The sequence below is a fragment of the Colius striatus genome, chromosome 11 (genome assembly GCF_028858725.1).
Source record: "Colius striatus isolate bColStr4 chromosome 11, bColStr4.1.hap1, whole genome shotgun sequence".
Taxonomy (NCBI): domain Eukaryota; kingdom Metazoa; phylum Chordata; class Aves; order Coliiformes; family Coliidae; genus Colius; species Colius striatus.
In genome coordinates, this window is record NC_084769.1 from 9,974,179 (window position 1) to 9,996,869 (window position 22,691).

The 22,691-nt window shown below is 38.5% G+C and overlaps 1 protein-coding gene across 2 annotated transcripts in view; it reads right to left on the reverse strand.

Moving 5' to 3' along the window:
- CCDC93 (coiled-coil domain containing 93) overlaps window positions 1-22,691 on the reverse strand; it is a 54,463-nt gene that overhangs the window by 10,058 nt on the left and 21,714 nt on the right. For both annotated transcript variants that reach the window (XR_009819463.1, XM_062005074.1), the window contains exons 10-19: window positions 22,047-22,097; window positions 20,978-21,064; window positions 16,352-16,468; window positions 11,420-11,482; window positions 11,192-11,265; window positions 10,560-10,641; window positions 9,169-9,240; window positions 7,996-8,067; window positions 7,633-7,741; window positions 3,619-3,701 (exon numbers count right to left, since the gene is read on the reverse strand). Coding sequence is in view for 1 of the 2 variants with exons in the window: in XM_062005074.1 (XP_061861058.1) it covers window positions 3,619-3,701; window positions 7,633-7,741; window positions 7,996-8,067; window positions 9,169-9,240; window positions 10,560-10,641; window positions 11,192-11,265; window positions 11,420-11,482; window positions 16,352-16,468; window positions 20,978-21,064; window positions 22,047-22,097 (810 nt within the window). In the remaining variant the exon portion in view is untranslated. The remainder of the gene's footprint in view (window positions 1-3,618; window positions 3,702-7,632; window positions 7,742-7,995; window positions 8,068-9,168; window positions 9,241-10,559; window positions 10,642-11,191; window positions 11,266-11,419; window positions 11,483-16,351; window positions 16,469-20,977; window positions 21,065-22,046; window positions 22,098-22,691) is intronic.

Below are 22,691 nucleotides of genomic sequence, written 5' to 3' on the forward strand. Positions count from 1 at the left end.
TTCCCTTCCTTTCTATTTATTGCCAAGAGCAATGAAATTCACCAAGTAGCAATAAATGTGGTTCTCTCTCTCTGCTTTGAATGCTTCTTGCAAATCTCCTGTGGTTAAACCTTCCAGGCAGTTTCTCCTTTTGATGAATATTTGAGAGTGCTCAGTACTAAACAAACCAAAGTGCTGCAAACAGAACACATTTGCCCCACTGCTATGGAAAGCTAAATTTAATCTTCCTAAATCTAAACCCTTCCATCTGAATGAGATAGTGATAAGCACACAGATGGCAGAATCTACAGTTGTTCCTGACCTTACCTTGAAACATTCAAGCAAACTCTGACCAGACTCCAAAGCAGCTCAGAGGCTTAAGAACTCCTGTTACTCAGAGGGAACAAACTATTGCACGACTCATCAATATTTGCCGAGTCCACAACCCTGCCTCAAGTTAATTCCAACAAGTATGTGTTTAGGAATGTAATTACAGTTTATACTGCAAAGCACTGAGGTCATGAAAAGCAATACTGTACAAAGTACTGATGTGTTCCATCACAAACAGGAAAATCAGTGCATAAACTCCAAAAGTCTGACATGAACAAATTAATTTAAGAGCATTTTTAAAATTAGTCTTTCACAAACTCTTATTAAAATACCATACCATTACCATTTAATGGTAATATGGTAATGGTAATACCATTACCATAAAATACCATACCAATACCATTTCCACAGAGACCTCTTCTGTCAGAACTATAACCTTCACAGCCCAAATTCCACTGTAGAACAATTCCTGCTATTGTCATTTTAAAGCAGTTAGGAAAATCTTTTATGAAACGGTTGGTTTGGGGAAAAGGAGTGGGGGAAATAAAAGACAAGAAAGAGCACAAGCCTATTGCAGAAATGTCTGAGAGGCATAGATGCCAAAGGCTTCTTTTATACATTACAATATTTGCTTTCTGAAATATTGTCTCCAGTATTAAAAGCAGCATAAAGAACCCTATATTATACATTTAACAAAGTTAAGATTGCACCATAAGACATTCAGACCTCTCTCGTGACTGACATCAAGCTAAAAGAAACACATGATCTACTTATTTGTCTTGTGAAATTATATGCATGTAAGTCAAGCTTAGAACAGAAAAGAAACCAAAAAGAACTCCCCAAACCAACCAACCCTCTCTGCAAAGGCATTCAAATATATTGGCAAGAGTATTCCCAATTTCTACAACCATGAAATTCACCTGTTCTGTATTGGTGGCTGGTTTTTATGTGCTCATTTAAAAAACCTCTTTTTAAACTTGCAAGCTTGTCCTCAAAATAAATAAAAAATGAATCTGTATTAACCTCTAACCTGAGGGAGAAATTACATTCTGTAACTGCTACTTGGTGTATGTAGTATTTGAAATCTGGTATATTGTTATCTGCAACTTGCTTTATATTATGAATACATGTCACCATTTGGAATAAGAAAATGAACCCAATGAAAGACCACAGGAAAAACAAACCATGTGGAAATGATCTGACAGATTTAGGTAAGGCATTTGCTAGGACCACTGGCAGCCATTAAACCACCCACTCTTGCACAGGGATGCAAGATTTACAGCTTGGGTTCCCAAATGTTCTGTGTGTAACTGACATGACATGGCATCATCACTGGTGGTTTGTAACAAGCTGATGTTTTGAATACTTTCAAGGGAGTATCTTAATGGTATCTTCAGGAGATGAAAGGTAAGTTATATCACTAATTCCAAGATAATTTACTTGAGGATCTGCAGGATTGTCTTCTGCTAAACTGAAACCTCTCCCAGAAACTAGGTATTTCTAGATCACGTGTAGGTAGATCTGCTTTAGCTGGGGAGTTGGACTAGATGATCTCTAAAGATCCCTTCTAACCTGTACCATTCTATGATGATGATTCTATGAACATGTCAATCATCACTGTAAGTTGAAGTTTGGGAAGATCCTGCTTTGCATCAATCATAGAGCTAACTCAAAATACATACATATAAAACTATACACACCTTACCCCCAATAATAAAAGCCACAAGGCTCTAATTCAGCACAGGACTTGAGATGCTTTTTACACATATTATTTATGTGTGTTGATAAATCACACAGTAACAGAAGTTAAAGATTATTGTGATGCAGCTTGGATTCTGACAACATTCATAGAGCAGGACAATACTTTTCTGCAAAAGAAAAGGCCATGACACTGCAGTCATGCCTTTAAATATTTCTGTCAGGGTAAACTGGGGAAAGGTAAAGTTTAGAATGGTAGTGTGAAACAGTATTCTGGGTTGGGGTTGGTTTTTTTTTTTCATCTTCCTGTCCTCCAGAAAAATCTCCAAGAAGCCAAGTCTTCTGTTTGCTATAGGAAAAACATACTATTATCTCTTGAGTATATCTCGCAGTAAGTTCTGCACAGAAGTAGAAGATGGATGAGTTTTCCATCAGACTCGCACTGAGCACTTTTTAAGGTCATCAAAATAGAAGCAAGTAAACTGTACTTGGTTACTGTAGAACTCAGTAAGGGAATCAGGAAGGGGTGAACTTGTTTTTTTCCCCCCACAGTTCACATGCTCTTGCAGATGTCCAACGTTATGCTATCCTGAAGGGTTGCTGTTTGTCCAATGTTCCTCCTGCTCCCTCAACTACTCCTCCTCACAGTTTTACCAGGGGTGCAGGACTCACAGCATCGGTTAACTGTTGGAAAATATTCTTTCAGCAAGCAACTGTCAGGATCACACCCACTCTAAAGGACCTACATAAATTAATGACTTGTCTGCACTGAAACACTGAAAACTGTCTGGCACATGTATTAGAATCAGCTGCTTAAGGGAAGGAAATGGTTCCTCATCTTCAAACACAGGAGAGAAAGTGTCCTTATGTAGAATTTTGAGTGCTGCTTGTCTCACAATCTAAACAAAGATATTTAAGTAACACAAAACTAACTAATGTGTTCCTATTTGATTAGGATAAAGAGAGAAGCCTGAAGTATTGAAACATTACATATTTTAAAAGTAATATCATAATTTGTATCAAGTCTTGACTTCACCTTTACTAAAGTCATGTCCTTGTCAATAAAAAAAAATACATAAATCACTCGATTAAGTCATCCCAAGAAAAAGGTGAACTCTATATAGTAGGGAGAGACAAAAATCATGTCATTTTCATGAAAACTACTCTTCTGATCCTGATCCAGTAAAACCACCAGTGACTTTGGGATAGGCAGGCTCTGATGTTGCTGAGAGCAGATGGAATTTGCTCTCCACTGTTACTTGCTGTAACATTAGTTCATAATTAATTATTTACCCAAAAAAAGAGGAAAAGAGTGGAATCTGGTCCTGTGATAACAAGAGAGAGAGATTTGCTAATGAACTGTTACTCATGTTTTGTGAACCCAGTGAGCAGTTTAAAAATGCTGTACTCAAAGCACTTCTTTTACATCACTGGCCATTTCCCCTTCAATATTAAAAAGATTCTTATGAATCAGTTGTTTCCTTTTTACTTACAAAGACTGTTAACTCTGCTCTCACACAAATGAATATGGTAAAACCAAATAAAAACTCTTTTATCTCCTTCTCCATAGACTTTTAGAATATTTAGAAAACAGTCATAACATTTTCTTACCTCCTTTTCCAAATATACTTTCTTATCATCCAGTGTATTATAAAGAGTAAAGAACTGCTTCGTTTCTTTGTGAGTTGCCGAGACTGCAAACAACAACAAAAAAAGGGTAGAATAATAACAGAGCATGAGGTGAAATGGCATCTGTAAAAATACTTTGTAGGCTTTATATATTATTCTTTCCACTATCAATAATGGAACACACTCTTTAATACATTCTGGAAGAATATTCCCTCTGCATGTAAATCTCCAGCAGGGCTTGCAGCTATCAGATTTTATGAGAACAACAGAGCTCAGTGTTTAAATTAAGCCTCAACTGCTGACAGTCCTTTACGCGAACATATGTTGGCACTATCTGCTGTGCTTCCTTGCCACTGTCTGCTCATCCTTCCTTCAAAAGCTTTTCCCTTAAATCATATAGGCTGCTGTGCTGCTGACAGTTGCCCTGGCACATCTTGCCTGTGGTGGCAGAGATGCAGAGGCTCAGCTGAGGCAGGTAGGAAACAGATAATCCCAGAGTACTCTGTGGAAAAAGATATACTCCTACGTTTCAGCCTCCACATATGCAAGATGTCCAAAAAAAGCTTTTAGTGTTTTAAAGCCTTTTTTCCTCTCCTTACAATTTATTTGTGCTGATAGAATTAAAGAATACTGTCTTTTCAAATAATACTTTCTGGTGTGGATGACTGTAGATGTTGGTCATAGGCCCATGGGGAAGGTATGGGTCAGGCATGCATTCCCTCTGGGCCTGTAAGGTGATGACTGAGACTCAAATCTGTCAAGTGTTCATCTATTCCCCAGTTCTTCAGTGCCCAAGGAAACTCAAGGTATTTGTGATTCCCAAGTAAAGATCTCAACAGAGAAGGGCAGTTAGCAAAAATTATTATGGTTCATATATTGAACACTGTCTAGAATTCTGAACCTGGAGAACAACATATGGGTTAAGAAAAGATAAACCTGAGTGAAATCATGTTCATCACATTAATTCTAAAGGCTAACATGTTGCCATCTTTAAACAAAATAGCAATGGGCTTGGCAGTGTGAGGTTAGTGGTTGGACTCAATGATCTTAAAGGTCTTTTCCAACCAAAATGATTACATGAAAAGCTTCACTGAACCTTTGAATGAAACCATTTACATTTCCTCCCACCTCACAGCATCATCAAATAGCCACACTGTAAAAGAAATTCCAACTTTTGATTTGTACAGTTCCATTCTCCAGCTGAAGCCTGAAGGTGAATGCTTTAGCGACAGAAACCCAGCAGTGGCCACTTTTGCAGCAGCAAGACACTGGGGACCAAAGAGCTCCCTCACTGCCACAGACTGACCACATGCTTGGCACACGCTGTGGCCTTGAGGAACATACTGGGTACTGGGAGCCTGAAAGCATCCTGGGATCCAGGAAAGCCTGGGGTAGGTTGACGAATTAGTAGGGGCTGTTCAGCATGTTCCACAAAGATTTTCCAACTACTGAAACCAAGCTGCTCCTTAAAAAACTGCCCAACCACAGGGCTCGCCAACAGGCTTGCTTCAAGGGTACTCTCCTTATTAGTTTGGCTTTTGCAGGACTGCTGCCAAATGGGAGAGGCTTTTCTCAAACTGTTTCCTTTGTGCATCTCTTTCCTTTCTTACAGCAGCTCTGGGAGTCACACATCTTTCATGAATGGATTCCACATACCAAGTCAGAGAAAAACTTTTCAGGATTCCTATTGGGTTAGGAGGTTGTACCAGCTTAGGGGCACAAATCAGAGCCCATGTAAGACAGACAAAGAAAGAAGAAGAAGGAGGAGACAACTGGCTCATTGATTCTCTTGAAACCACAACTTTATGTATTCAATAAAGGGATTAAGTTAGGTCAAAAATAAAAGTCAGAATATTGGAACTGAAAAGTATTCTAGTACAGAATCACAAATCACTGGGGTGGGAAAGCATCACTGAAGACTGTCTTGTCCCACGCCCCTTGGATCAAAGTTCAAAGAAACAGGTTTTCTAGTAACTTTGAAGGTCACCTAAATTTGGCTAAATTAAAATCTACTTCAAAACACCACAATTCACGGGAAGACCTGCTGGAGATTTTCAGCATGTTTTTCCAAAAGCCTACTCTGTGCAACGCAGGTTCCCAGCCACGACTGTGCACTGCGTTATCCTAAGTTACCACACAGCTTTTGTACTATACAAAACAAAGTCTCATAAAATTCAAAGTTTCTTAAATCTACATCCAAAACTGCACAAGTCTCTTCAACCTTAATCTTTCTATACTTCAGATATAAATGCCAACCACATCTTCTGAGCAGGTAGATGCTCTGACCATAGGTTGTCTGAATTGTCTCAGATGTGACAAACAATCTGTAGAAAATTTAATGCAAGACAACAAAGTTGCTTTTATAGCTGGACTTGATTAAATAAACTTTATGGTACATAAAAAGCAGTAGAGGGAGGAGGAAGTACTGGATTTGTACTCTCTAAAGAAACACATCTACTTCGTGCATGGAGTTAGACAAGACACATGGAAGACGGCACACAACCCTCCTCAGGCAAGGGATTTGAATCAAAACTAGGTAACAATTTTCAAACTGCTCAACCATCAAGAGGTTGGTTCACACACATATTTAATAAATGCAGAAAATCTTTAAAATTAGCTAGTTCTTCTTTATGGGAACCTATTTTAGCTTATACTGGAACACCATCTACGTTAAACATACACCAATAACTGGCCTGTTATCACTTTAATGGAAAAACTTCTACATCTTATCCAGTTTGTATGGATAAATCCACACCCTTCCAAAAAGTCAACCGAGTACATTTCTCCATTTTATAACGTCTTAGCATAAAAAAAACAAAGGCAATTTGTACTCTGATCATACAAGATATTGCAGGACAGTTATAAATCATGAACGAAGGAGAATAATCCCTTCAAGAACTTGCTTTGACTTCATAGTTCTTGACATAGTTTGGTTCAGAACCAGATCTCTCAAGTTAATGAAAACAATCCAATGTTAAAAGCTATTAATTAATTAAACAAGCATGACTCACATTTACAGCAACCTCATTTGTAAATGTGAGTTAGGAACTTCTTAAACACACTGGTCATTAACGTAAATGACTGGACCTGTTGCAGACAAAACTTAATCCAGAGGTACCGCACATCAAGTTTCACCCTTAGGAATATTCTTATAGGCAGCTCTGTGGAGAGAGACCTGGGAGTGCTGGTTGGCAGCAAACCAAAACTGAGCCAGCAATGTGCCCTCATGGCTAAGAAGGCCAAAGGCATCCAGCGGTGTATTAAGAAGAGTGTGAGGAGCAGGTGGAGGGAGGTTCTCTTCCTCCTACTCTGCCCTGGTGAGGCCTCAGCTGGAGTCCTGTGTCCAGTTCTGGGCTCCCCAGCTCAAGAGGGACAGAGAACTGCTGGAGAGAGTCCAGCACACGGCCACCAAGATGAACAGGGAACTGGAGCATCTGACAAAGAAAGGCTTCAAGAGTTGGGGCTGTTTAGCCTGGAGAAGACTGAGGAGGGATCTTATGAATTGCATATATATTGTATAAATACCCAAAGGAAATGTGATGAGAGGATGGGGCCAATCTTTTTTTCCATAGTGCCCAGTGACAGGACAAGAGGTAACAGGCACAAGCTGGAACACAGGAAATTCTACGTGAACATGGGAAGAAACTTCTTTCCTGTTGAGGTGAGGGATCCCTGGCACAGGCTGCCCAGGGATGGAACGGAATCTCTTTCTCTGAAGGTTTCCAAACCCACCTGGATGTGTTTTTGTGTGACCTGATTGAGGTGAACCTGCTTTAGTAGAGGGTTGGAATGAATGATCTCAATAGGTCCCTTCCAACCCTGACCATTCTGTGATTCAACTTCTAAAACATAAGATCTATAACATGAATACCAAGTGACCCTTAAAATACTACAAAATTAGCGAGTGCTGTTGTTACACGCCATATGCTCAAAATGTAATTGCCCTCCTTCCAGGGCTTTAGTCCTCAGCAGGATGCTCCTGCTTGATATACATACCCTGACTGTAAAGTTCAATAAATCTCTTCTGATACTGTGTTAGCTCAGCTCGGCTGGGTACTTCATCAATCTTGCGTTGTAAAATGGCTATTTCTCTGTTTCTTCGTGCCTGAATAGAAAGTTAGGAGGGGAGAAAACAAAGCCTCTTCTTGTTCTATTCTTAAAACGGATGAAGTTCCCCCCCAGCAACATTTTGTTACTAAATAATTAATTTAAGAGCAAAACAAACAGTACACATTGGCTGAGGCTCAATTGATTTGTGACAAGAAAACTTTTAAAGTAGAACAATGAAAAGAAGTATTAGAAGTTACAAGGTAAGAAAATAATGTCAGTAGTTTTGTGCATTTAGAAAGAGTTACTCACCAGTAAGAGTCGGATCTTTTGAAGTTTCTCTTTCTCAGTTTTGTACTGCTGTTCTATGATCTTATTTGGCTCCTAGGATTTGAGAACCCAAAACAATTGGGAATTACAAGAGCATATGAGAGCTGCAGTGCAAAAATGTGCTGACTGGGCTTGTTTTCTGTATTTTTCTATTTCCATCTAACGGCCCCCACAATGACACCAACATTTGCTGTTACTGTTTTTAACAATGATTCACGATCTGAATTAACTGACATTTTACTGTGAACAAGTGCATTTTCCTAGCTTTTAAGCCTTTGATGTTTCAGCTTTTAAGATTTGTCGACTTTTTCTACTACTTTGCAACAGTCACACTTAAAGACATGTATCAGAAATTGTTCATCCTGCTTGTCTGAGTTGTTTATACTTTGATTAAGTGGTAGAGTTAAGGATAAACATGGCCCAGGACAGAAGAGAAACCCTCTGATGTATATTTTCAATTTCCTGGGTCGTGGACTTTAAGATGATTTTTCAGATGATATTTTTTCTTTGAATTTCCGATTTCAGTTTACATTTTATCTTGTTCATGCTGTGCTCAGAAGGACACCTGCATCACCAAACCTGCAATCTGTATCATTCCAGAGGCAGAGATATATCAAATGTGTACCCACTGAAAACACAAGCCATTCAAGCTTTTCCTCTTCTGTTCATTCATTATTCATTGCCATCAGGCTGGATGCACTTGTGTTAAAGACTAACCTCTGACAGCTGCTCACGGCATGTAATGTACTGAGCCACTAAAAACTTGTGTTTTCATTCCTCAAAGAAATCCACTTTTAAGAAAAAAACAACTAAAATAATCATGCTTTCTGGGAAAGACTTGCTTTTGTCAGAGATATGCACTGGTCTTAACGTCCAGAGATTCTTCTCTGGTGCTACAAAGAAAGAGGTAAAAGCCACAGAAGCGTCTATGAGTAAGCCCCATGGATTCTGCACAAATAATGAAGAGCACCAGAGGTATTTTCAGGCTACTATATTGCTATGACTGTTAGCCTGAACTGTGGCTTTACCAGTGGGGAAGAAGAGAATTTTTCACACTGCAACAGATACTTAAATGTTTACAAGAATGTCACAAAAGTCAGAAGGACCTAAATCAAGATTTTAAAACATACATTGAAAGTACAAACTTGCTGTTACCTCTTCCTCCTCATTTTCCAATGCCTCAGCTTTCAAGCACTCAATGTTTTGTTGGAGTCTCTCCATTTCTTCCTTTAATACAAAACAACAAAAAAGTGTTAACTGAGGCTTGTCCTTTTCACAAGGGAGATTAAGAAGCTTGACTACACACACCTTTAACAAAAATCGAAGAGCTGACCACACACTTTAAATTTGGAAGATTAAACAGCATTCCCTGTTTCAAGGCAAGGCATCCATTATTACTCATCACCTACAACTGTCTGCTTCTATCAAACACAGGAAAAGAATTATTTATTGCTTGCAAATATACTACATCTAGCCAAGTCATCTAATGAGTGACATGGAAAATGAAACTGCGGAAGCAAAGGAATATCACAAAAGCAACAGAATGACAAGGAAACACAACATACAGCATTTCTAAAAATAAACAAATGTAACATTACTTGCAAGGTAGTTTCCATTACAATCCTTCAGAGTTTTCCAAAGGAGTATGGATGGGAAAATGAGGTTCCTATGCTCAGTCTATGCCTCAGAGCACTATTTCTTTTTACTTCTTTGCATTCTATTAAATCCCATCCACTACTGTTTAAATAGAAGAAAATGAAAACAATTATCTCGGATCATATTTCCAGCCAGTCCATAAACACAGCAGCAACGGAGAGCAAAACACAACAATTAAGCAGTAAAACTGAAATGTGCTCTGAAAACTGCCATAGCTTGTAACATTTCCTAGTACATCCCAGCCTTGTTTCTTTTAGAGTGCTGCTCCAACACTAGGGCTCTTCACCAAGCCCTCCTCTTTGTCACTGTACCTCTCCTCAGGTCACTGATGGCTGCATTACCCAAGAAGAGAAAATCCATTTAAGGCTGTGAACAGTGCAGGTGGGTATCTAATACATCTCAACCTTAAACTTAGGTGTTAGTGCTCCCTGTCACTCCAAGTCAGTCTCTGCAAGGCAGTCACGGGAAGGAGAAGAGCCACAGCTGTGTCCACTACAATGCCAACCTGCTGTGATATCTCTAGGAGCTGCCCTCTATGAAAGAGTCCCCAGGCAGAATAGAACATTGAAGACCCTACTAATTCTGATGCCTTAGCAGCCTTCCCTACATGTCCCTGCCCCAGGACAGGGGGCAAGTCACTTCTGGTTAATCCAGTTCCATCCTTCTTGATCATCTGCCTTGTTGCAGATTTGCTACTCTGCAGAACTGGGCAACTGCCCATCATTCTGCTGCAAATGAAGCTGGTGGCAATACTCTATAAACCTGCAAATACCAGTAAAGGGGCAGGAGGATACATGACAGATAACTGACAGGGACAAGAAATTGGGAAGAAGTGTAATGCTTATTTACCAAGTTTTAAATGAGTCCTTACATAAGAAACTAAAACTTACCCTACAGTGTGCTTTGAACTCTTGCTCCTGGCTTTTTAGGTTTTCGTTCATGGCTACCAGCGCCCGCAGACTCTGTAACATGCTAAATATGAAGATCCAGTATACCACATTAGATTTTCAGTTTCTAATTTAAACAGATGGAGAACTGAAAGACTTTAGAATAAGCTTAGTTCTGAACACACTTTGCAATAAAATCTGTGGAAACCAAAACCTCAAATACCACCACTGATAACACCAAGGTCAAAATGAAAATGTCATTTAACACCGAATACTTTGATGGCTTTGCTATGTTCTGATCTCATTCTTGTGGAAGTTTTGAGAGAGACTCCTACTTAATTTATGTGAGATGATGGCTTCAAATATGAAGAAAATAAATCAAGAAAGCCTCATTTACTTGTCAAATGTGTCTAGGGCTCTTCTGCTTTAAACACCTACAATTATTTTCAACTACAGACTGACACTTTTCATTCTGACTGAATACCATTTTCCTGTCTCTAGAAAGTGAGCTGGAGAATTATTTAATTTAAAAATTTTAGTTATTTCTTTAGGTTGTCAAAGCAAGAGACATTGAATAAATCATTTTAAAACCATAATTTCTCAGAATTTCAAAGGTCACAAAGGAAGGAACTTACCTAGAATCTGCTTGAGATTCTATTGTTTCTAAAGCTGCCAACTCTTTGTCCAGCTTTTCACTGTAACTCTTAACCTAAGGGTTGAAATTAATAATAAATTGAAGTACACATCCACACATAACATGATTCATGGTCCTTTGCTTTCCTACACCATGGAATCAGTGAGTTGTCAAACACTTTCACCAATTAACACATCCTTCTAAACACAGGAAAACAAAGAAAGATTACCTCAGTTAATGTCTTTGTTGCTTCAGTACATTTTGCTTGTAGATCAGCACATTTGGCCTGCAACTATTATGAAAGAGAAAGAGAAGAGTTTGGTTCCATATTCAGTACTTGCACCTGTAATGGAGAACAGCAATATTGGAGCTGCTAATGATGGCTGTCACAGGCCAACCATCATAATACTGTCTTTTCTTGTCATCCACTCTGAAAGCATGTGATTGCAAGAATCACGATTGAATAACTGATTAATAACAACAAGCATTTTCCACCTAACTTTTTAGAAGTACTCGGTCCAAGAATAAACAGCAAAACTTCTGCAGGATGGATGCCAACAGAATGGTAATTTATGGGAAAGGTTCTCTGTCAAAAGGCTTAAAATGATTTAGCCTGGTTGTACTGTCCCAATTCCTCAGAGGGCTAAGACAAGAGGCCTATTTTGTACTTCTGCAAATAAGTTAAGGTGCTTCAAGTGCCATAGCACCGTATCAGAGACATGCCCATACCAAAAAAACAAGCTGGTTTATGATTTTCTTCTTAGATTTTCCATAGTTACACAGAAGGAAGCAGAGAGCAAAACACTGCTGGATATTTCACTTGGCAAATAACTTACAGAGGCTAATTTTAGAAGAACATCCTTCTTTAAAGTCCTTATGATTGAAGAAAACCTTGCAAATAGTAACAACAAAAATAGGACACAGGTTACAAAAGTGGTGAAATGCTGCAAATGAAGAAATGAACATCTGGCTTTCTGTTCCATGTCTTTTCAAACTGATTTAGTTTGCTATTTGCAACATGGAACTGTGACTCAACATTCCACTCATCTCTTTCCAGAGCCAAATGTACAAAAAGAAAGCCTTTCCATTGTATCTTTCACCAAGAATTCACCAACAGACTGAATTCTAACTAGCTGAATTATAATTTAAGCCTGCAGTCCACATCTGGTGAAAAGGGACATAAAAATGAAAGAACTACTTGTTAGGAGAACATTTGCTGAAATTTATTGTAGTATTGAAGCTAGAACTTCACAAACATCTTTTTAAAGAGGGGACTTGAATTCAAAGCTGTCTTTGGCAAGCAGTAGGAAAAAATTCAGCGAGCAAATTTTTACTAAAGTGATAAAAGACTTATATTTTGCTCATAGCTGTCAGTACTTTTGTCCTCTATATAGCACTGAGACTCTCAGGTACTGGAAATAAGCAACAGAGAATTAAAGGGCCCTCAAGTGTTAAAGTGACAAACAGCATGACAAGAGATTTTGAAAATACTTCAGTTTTTCCTGTGTGAAGTTCATTTGGCAGTTAAAACTAGATCTGTAATGAAGTAAGGACTCTTCCAATTTTGTGTAGCTAACAACCATGTTTCCTCCCCACCCTTTCTTCTCAGCAGTATGTGGAATGCAAGCAAATACACTCATTCATAAGCCAAGGAAACTGGTAAAGGAATGAAAATGCAACGTATTGCATATACACACATATATCTAGTTACAGGCATATTCTGTGTTACTAATTCAGTAGCCACACTATGCTACAATTCTCTAGAACATAGGAGCCATCTGCTACAGAGAAATTGCTTTCGATGATTTCAGTCATTGAGAGAGCACACAAACCGCTGGATCCTTTCTGCTTTTCAGATCATAACAGCACAACAGAGGATAGCTGCAAAAGCCACCCACAACTGCTAAGGTTGTTCACCAGCCTCACTCACTGCTCAACTAGACAGGAAATATCAAGGAAACACTATGGCTGGAGAACTGTGCTAAGACACATTGTCATTTTTTGACACCTCAGCTAGCTGTTGCAGTTTACTCGTGCCACTCGTTACCCACACACACACACACTGAACATGCGGCCGGTATGTCTAACACTGCCTGCAGAAAAACTGCAGGTGGACGTGAGCTGCTGGACAATCAGAACCCATTCAAAATCTGTACAACTGGACTAGGACATCCTTAAACCTGAGCAAAAGTGCCCTCTTTTGTAACAGGGCAGTGCTAAACCATTGCTGGTTATGACAACAAAGCTGCTAATCTGGAAGAGGTTTGGAGTTGCTCGCTGACAGCAGACGCTGAGCACACCTGCATCCAGCTCCACTCTGCAACACACACGTGGCACATCCCCATCTCCCTCTGTACCTATGTCGCTTACAGCCTCGGTGGTTTAAAGTAAGACACACTCAACATCCTCCTCTTTCCCCTCACTTCTAAAATTCCAAGGATATCATTCTGTAATTTGTGTTTCAGCTTCAGAAAAACACCTCAAACTAATGTGGGTGTTCACACAGGATTTACCTGTCTGTAAGCCCATATTATGGAAGGCCAGACACTTCAGCTTGCATTTACATGCTAGGTATTGTCAGTATTTATTTCTTTACTAACAGTCACTATCTTGACAGGGCACCAAAGTTCTGTTTGACATAAACAGACATGGAAAGAATAAAAGACTTCAGTAAAAGAGTATATTTCATTCCACTATATCATAATACAATTATCATAGATATAATTCTTTCTAATATTTCACTCTAAAAAGGGGAGGAATTGTGATGGACATGGCTTACTATTTTCACTGTGTGTCAAATGTAACTGATGTGCTTTTAACTATGAAAAAAGCTATTTCTAACAGATAAGGCATGCCAGAGGGCAAAAAATCCAGAAAAATAGGAGTTTAGGAAGAACAAAATTAATTCAGCATGTTCCAAAGGAAATGCATTCTAATATTTACTAGTTTAAAACGTTTCCTTTCAAGTAAAATAAATTAAGAACCTACAGTGGATCTCCATAAAGCTTTTTGTTCAAGTTGGAGAGAAACAACCAACAGGGTAGGCAATTAGTCTTTTCAGCTTTCTGTGCATAAGTTGAACTTCTATAGCTTTCTTTTAACTTATCACTTGATTGTTATCCAGAGACTTCAAAAAATGGTTCACAGCATATGCTGTACTGAAAGGTTATTCGAGGTTTAAAGGGATAAATATCCTTTAAAGAAAAGACTTTATTGCACTGTTAAAGACTTTTTAATTCTTTTTTTTAAAAAAAAAGGAGAAAAAAAAGTTAAGTCTAGTAAGTGGCTGAGCAGGGAGGTTTAAAATCTCGTGTTCCCATAGTTATACCATAGAAGGTAAGGCTTTCAAAGCTATCATTCTTCTACCTCTGTTGTTTTATAAGACTGAACATACCACTGTCTCATAAAACATGCCACACAGACATCTATCATTCAGAGCCTCTGGACTCCCAACATTTACTAGCCAAACCAGTTAAGATGTAAGGCTGATTCACCACAAGGTTGTGCTGTCATTCAGTAGGATGTCAACCAACTTGAGAGTTGGGCAGAGATGAATCTCATGAGGTTCAGCAAGGGCAAGTGCAGAGTCCTCCAGTTGGGATGGAACAACCCCATTCATCAGTACAAGCTGGGAGTTGACCAGCTGGAGAGCAGCTCTGCAGAAAGAGACCTGGAAGTCCTGGTTGATAATAAACTAACCATGAGCCAGCAATGTGCCCTCGTGGCTAAGAAGGCCAATGGCATCCTGGGATGCATCAAGAAGAGTGTGGCCAGCAGGTCAAGGGAGGTTCTTCTTCCCCTCTACTCTGCCTTGGTGAGGCCTCATCTGGAGTCCTGTGTCCAGTTCTGGGCTCCTCAGCTCAAGAGGGACAGAGAACTGCTGGAGAGAATCCAGCGCAGGGCCACCAAGATGATCAGGGGACTGGAGCATCTTCCTTATAAGGAAAGGCTGCGGGAACTGGGGATGTTTAGTCCAGAGGAGACTGAGGGGGCCGTTTAGTCCAGAGGAGACTGAGGCGGCAATCTCATTTATAAATATCTACCTGGTGGGTGTCAGGAGGTTGGGGCAGCACTTTTTTCTTTTGTATCCAGTGAGAGGACAAGGGGTAATGGGATGAAGCTGAAACACAAAGAGTTGCACTGCATGGGTGATGGAACCCTGTCACAGGCTGCCCAGGGAGGGTGTGGAGTCTCCTCTGGAGGCTTTCAAGAGCCACCTGGACACGTGCCTGTGTGACCTGATCTAAGTGGACTTGCTTTAGCATGGGGTTGTACTGGATGATCTCTAAAGGTCCCTTCCAACACCTACCATTCTGTGATTCTGAGATTAAGATGTTACTGACAACAGTGGGACAAAACAAAACAAAAAGCAGATGAAGGATGCTGGAACACTGCTGTTCTTGACAGAGTATCAACCACATAAGTCATCAGTTTTTCCTCAAATATCATTTGTTTTTTGGCAAGCTCTTCCAATTACTGACTCAGATGAAATACGCTTCCATCAGATTTTGCAAGCTAAAGATGGCCTAGTGCCAATTACAGCAGTATGCGTAATTAAAAGCAGCATTTCACTAATGGCATAGCTATTCCACTTACACTTCTCAGTATTTAAATGGCAACAGCCTAAGTATGTTGAAATACAGGAACGGTGGTCTTGCTCTTACTTATAGATATGAACAGAAGATCAATCACAAATTCAAGAGCCTTTCCCCTCTAAAACAAAAGTGAAGGTGTGAACCTGGCAGTGACTATGCATAAACATCATCCCCCCAAAAAAGTCTTCTAGAATTTTTTAGAATAACTTCCTAAATTGTTTCTTGAAACTCTGAAAACAGTCCATTAAATGCCATAGCTAACAAGTCAAATGAAGATTCTCTCTTCCTCTCCAAGAGAAGTAGGCAAAAACAACCCCAGAAAAGCAAATTTTGGGTTAGCTAGCCCCTTCCTCACAGACAGGCCTATACAATTCTTTAATATGAAACCCACTACATTGTCTCAGTAATAAATGTGCAAGCAAGACATTCAGAGATGCCGAAATGAATGTCCAGCATGACAAATTGCTGGTACAGAAGTTAGCTTGCAAATCTTTTCTGGATGGCAAAAACTTTGTGATCAACCACATTTATCAATGTTTTATTCTTTATTACACAACAATACTTACCTCTTCTAGAAGTTTGGTTTTCTGTAAAATCTGTTTATTCAGAGATGCCACCTTCCTCCTGTGTTGCTGGGCAGCTCCAAGCCTCTCTGGTCGCTCCTCAGCAGAAAGTTCAGATTGCTAAAACAAACAACAACAGCTTGTTAGACCTCACACCATTAATTTTTTTGGTTGTTCAGTAGCTCAGGAAAAGCCAAAACTGGACACACTTGTGATATTCCTTATCACAAACTGTGTCCCACTACTCAACAGAAAGGATGACTTACCAGTTTATCATATATAAAGACAAGGAAGCAGCTGAACAATTGAATTATACCCTAAACGTAACTGGTAAAGTAAGCTAAAATCAAAGTCAGATGCCTTGGAGTGGGTGGGAAACACTGCAGTATACAAGAATAAATAATTTTTTTGCATCAGCATTACAAGTAAAACTGGTAGAGTTCTTAAACAGAAAAAATACCAACATGCTAAAACCCACTTAAGCAGTGGTATTTACAGAATTTGTTGAATCAGAGCTGCTCCAGACCTCAATGAGTAGATCTAGAACTTTGAAAAGCCTTACACAATTGTTTATTCAGATTCTGAAATACTGTCTTAGATACATCTTTATGCTGAATCACAATGACATACTCAGTGTGGTAGATACATTTACCACTCATGTTCTATAGACATCAGTCTTTGAAGACTACTCAATTCAAAATGCATTGCCAAGAAAGTGTCTCAAATACATAATGAAGACAGCAACTGGGGTCCAGTCTCCTGTTCTCTCTGAATTGTGAAAGAAAAGCTGCCAGAAACATTTCAGGAAAAAATACTTATAACAGAAACTGTGTATTTGCAGTAGACAAAAGAATGACTGAAAAAACCAGTGACAGATGTCTAAATGATTATCTGCCTGAACATTATTTGTACCTTTTGAAAGCCCTCACTTAAAAATTTAGATCCCTTTTTGTAATTTGCTTCATGCACTTAGACTTCTTTTTCCAGTTAATCCAATTTCCAATACTTTGTTAGAAATCAGTTTCTAACACTTTGGGTGCTAATTTGCAGAGTCTGTTAAGGACTTCAACACTAAGTGCTTTTTGAGTAATTGCCAAATATTGACGACCACTACAGTGTGTAATCAATCAGCACAACTGTTACAATAAGTATGAAATGCTCCTCACTCACACTTGCTCCTGGTACCCACTCTAGGCAGATGAGTAAGCAGGTCATCATTAACAGTTTAATTTTAAATCAAAGGAAGAGGCTAATGTGTTTTACTCTCCTCAACTTTCTGTGTTACTCATACTAAAGAGCACATTAACGATTTGTTATACTTTTACATCCACAAAGACCATTTCTTACATCTTAACCCAGCAATTCACATATGTACTTTCCATTTGCCTCAGTAACAATTGTAACAAATACACACTCAGATTTACTTATTCCTCTCAGTATCTAGCCAAATCACATGCCCACTTCCCGTTATGCATTCTAAGAACCCATCCTTCTCAATATACCATTAGCCTGTCTAATATGCATGACATGCTAATCAAGAAAAACTGTAAATGCAAGAGAAAGAAATGTGAGCTAAACCAGTGTGACACCAGTCTTGCAAAAACAGTAAAAATCCACACAGCACAGCTGTGGTGTAAAAGAAAAGGTTGTGTCTCAAGAAGTGGACTGTTAGAGCTTGCTTTTTGAAAATTGGAAATAACCATCACTGTAATACAGAGGTTTCTGTAGAAAAATCCTCCTGGTCTGCAAATGAAAAAGCTGAGGTTAAGCCTCACACAGGTAAAGTCAACTAAGGATCTGCTCTGCAGCAACATCACAGCTTCAAAGTTACTCAGGAATTGGGTTCCAATTTGTGGAGAAAAATGCATCTTTCACCACAGAAGGAAGAAAGCACAAACTCTAAAAACTACTTTGCTTTTGATACTATTTTTGTTACCTGGTCTCTTACTGGACTGAAACAGCAGTTGCCTTTTGAACGTCATTTAAGAAAGCTGTACCTGAACAGTTGTGCTTCTGACTGTTTAAAGCTACCAATTTGCTGCACTATCTCACAATAAGAACTTCAATTACACCTGACAAAAAGGGATACACGGATATATCCTCCAGCTTTTGTTAACACACATTATCCCCACCATTGACAGATTTAGACTCCCTTCTGCATTCTTCCCTGCTCCATGCAACTGCTCAGCTGCACTGAAAAGATTTAGCCAATTCAAATAAACCATATCAACAAGAAATGTTGGTAGCCTGATTTTCTATGGCAGAGCTTGTTCAATTAAACCACCAGACTAATTATGCATTAGGATTACTAATCTATAGTAGCTCAAAAACTGCTAGCCAAAAGAAGTGCCTAATTCTAGACTTTAAGAGCCTGTTTTCCATTGTTCAAAAGTTTTAAATGGGAAGGAGGAAGGAAATCCATGCAATTAATGTTACTCTTTGTAATGAGATTCTCTCACACACTTTAGTGCTATAAACTTTCTGATAATTAAAAGAGAGAGAATTCCATCATTACTCTACAGAACTTCACTTTTTTTTCCCCAAAAAGAAAAAACTCTCTGTGCAAACATAAAACCTTGTAGAAGTAAATTTTGATTATATCTTCATGTTCAACCAACTCCTACTAGCAAATAGTCTTCAGAGGTTTAGATCTGTGACTAATTGCATCATAGTTGCCTCACTTTGAACTCCACTGTATGAGGCTCACTGGATAAAAAAAGCCCAAACACTTCCCAGCTTCCAGTCCCATAACAGCTCACATCTAGTTTCAGTCAAGTTCCACAAAGACTTTTAGCAGTTATTCCAATGCAATTTGCCATCATTTCTCTTTGACACTTTCTCGAGGCTCAGGAACTCAAAGATAAAAAACACTGCATGTCACTTCATCTTTGAGGGTTTCTTCATACCAAAAAATATAAGAATATCTAATTTAGTATCTTCCTTGAATGACAACCCCTAACCATACCAAACAGTGGAAATGCTTATTGTATGTCACTTCAACCTGACTCTGTAAAGTGCATAGTAATCTGCAATGTAGGATTTCAGAAGTCCAAAAATATTCTGAGTCAACTTCTCAGGATAAACTTAAAAACAGCATTTAAAACTGCTGAAGAGGATTCTCCAGCTATTTTTGAAGGGGGTTGTTTTGAGACAGAACTTCCCTAGTTTTAGTCATTTTCTTGTTTTACCAGGGAACAAGCTTTTTCTCTTATTCCACTCCTGGCAATACCCTTCGTTATATATGACCATACTTACAAATTCTCAGAGGAAGAATACTTCTTACACAGTAAAATCAAAGCTAATTTGGATAATTTGCATTAGAAATCTATTGATGAATAGACAGATAAAAGTCAGCTTAATTTTCTGTTGGGATTTTTAGAAACTGAGGACTGACACTAGAATCTTCCTTCCAGTTTACCCAGCAAGGTAGCACTGCAGCAGAAAAGAGGGGAAAATGTAGAAAACTGCCAAAAATGACATCTTGTAACAAAGGTCCTGGCATATGTCAACATCAGATCTAAAATTTAGTTTGCCAGCTATCTTCACTGGGCATATGGATTCTATTAATACTCTGGTAGGCAAATAAAAACCACTGATTCTTTTAATAACCCAAACATCGTTGATTCTTCAATAAACATCCTTAATTCTCTTTTCCTGGTGCATGCATGGTCACACACTTTTTTTTTTTTGGTCACATCCAATAGATTTGAAAAGCAATATATTTTTGGTTTGACTTGCATCAGTTCTTACTTTCTAGAGTATTAATCATTATTCTACTATAACAGTCAAGGTCCTGTTGCCTTCCCTCAGAAAAGAAGAAATGTAACATTGAAATATGACCCTTGGGCTTCTGTTCTTGCAATCCTTCATAATAAAGAAAGGCCAAGAATTTGCTATAGACTCTGTTGAGTTATAGGATTTATCTCCCAAATGGGAAAGCTCCATACCTCATATATGTCAACCAAAGGGAAGAAATATGAGAACACTATTGGACAAATACGAGCGACCTATAACTCATATGTGGCAGTGATGTATTGTATGTATTAATTGCTTGAAGAGCCAGATTTTCTTTTCACATTACTGTAAAAACCATCACAGTTGAACACAATAAATGGAGCTAATGCGCAGATTTAATTGCCTTGACCTCTATAAGCAACAAAGGTTTGGTTTTGATGAAACTAGACTCAAAACTAGAGACCTAAGGCACGATTGAGAATTTCAGACATTCCAGTGTCTGAAAAACTGTGGAGGAAACTTGGGACTCTTCTTTAAGCAGGGCCATGGAAGTCTAATGCTGAGCTTAACATTTTAAAATGCATTAAGAGTATAGGCCTCTAGTTTGAACAGCTATCAACTTACGCTCTTCTTTAGTCATGAAAACATTTAAACAGGTGCTTAAATCCAAACTACTAATCCATGCAATTCAGTAATACGTACTATGGCAACAAAACCTTGTGCATGTTTAAAACATTTTCCTGAATCCTGACTATGTTGCAACCCACCATATGTATAAAATAGTGTTTTATACAGAGAATAATAACACAGAATTGTGGCATTGTTTGAAGCTTGAAAACTAAATTAATAAACTATCAGACATGACTTGGTAAAACAATAAGGTCACACACTTACCTTTTCAGCATATTCTGACACTATTTGCTTGATTTCATCTGATTGGAGTCCAACAATCTGGCCAACAGTGCTTGCTGTCAATTTGCCCTGCAATTGTGTCAAGAAGATGTTTGGAGTTTTGGACCTGCTTCTGCTTTCTATCTGGCAATTTCACAAAGCTCTATTTTTACCAGTAAGGTACAAAATCTTTATACTGGGTAAAAATCTCTAATAATTAAAATAGACAAAAGAAACATTCCACTCCCCAAAAAACTTTGCTGATGGAACCTTTTAGCAAATTTTAATTCAGATTTTCAAAACAAACCTTATTTCTTCTCGTATTCTCTATACTGAATTTTGCATGTGCAGTAATAAAACTCACTATTATTCCACATTTTTGAGCCAAACCATAACAATGCAGCTGTGTGAAAGAAAGTACTTTTGAAATTGGCTGTATGTACGAAAACAATCTTCAAGTAGAACTAAAGTCTACAACGGATTTCAGTAGAAAGCATGTCAATCAACTTTGAGGCTAGACTAACTACTACTTTCTCTCCTGTGACTTCAGTATAAACAGGAACAAAGCGTAACAACCGAATTTCTTCCCAGTCTGATCACCCAGAAATCAACATGAAGAATTTTCAATTACATTCTATCATTAACAAGACCAATTGAGAAGATACATATCCAGTATTTTCAGCGTCTTAGACTAATGGTGTTGTTTATAAATCAGTGTTTAAAAAAACATCTTGAAACACATACACTTTTCCTCCCCTCTCCCCAGTAAAACAATTACTCCTCTGGATATCTTCACAAGATGAATGAAGTAAGATCATGGTTCCTCTTGGGCAGCTGCATTGTGATGTCTTTACCTTTACTTCCTCTTGTAGAAACCACTTGAAAGAGGCACTTATTTTTAAGACACCAGCCGCATAAAAATTACTGTCTTCCTAATTCAACCAGACCTTTCACGAAAATTTAAACATAGTCATTCCAAGACTTCAGACTCAACTGCAACCCAAATTTAGGAATAACTGCCATAATCAACCATAATTTAGACCAAGCTGTACCAGCTTTAAAAGCTGCTTACCTCTTCTGTTGCCATTGCAGCCATTCCAGTCATCAGAGTTTTAATGCGGAGCTAGGGCAAAATGCAAGGAATTATAAAAGGAATTATCCTGCATTATTTAACTTACTTCTGCCTAGTGACAGGGACACATGTATACAATTAGTATCATATCATGTGCATTTTAATGCATGTCATGAGACAGTAAGTCTATGGAAGTTAAAGGTGGCTGAAGTTGCCAAATGTAAGAAAAATTCCTTATAACAGTACATGTTCACTCAGACTACTCAGCTCCAAATGTCAACCAAAACCTGATCATTTTAAAAAGTTTGCATTCAGAAACAAAAGTTGATTTTTTTTTTTTTAGTATTAAACATCAAGAAACATTAAATTTTGTGCATCAATTTCAGGTTCCCCATTCTCCAGTGATAAGCAACTCGCACTTCAGCTAAGTATGGAAATTTTCCTTCTTGGAGAGAATGACTGGGCAGTGATAACTGCTGCCCTCCCCCCAAGTTAGTAGCACCCACAGAATCACAGAATGTTCGGGGTTGGAAGGGACCTTTAGAGATCATCCAGTCCAATCATCCTGCAGAAGCAGGTCCACTTATATCAAGTCACACAGGAATGTGTCCAGGCAGGTCTTGAAGATCTACAAGGAAGGACACT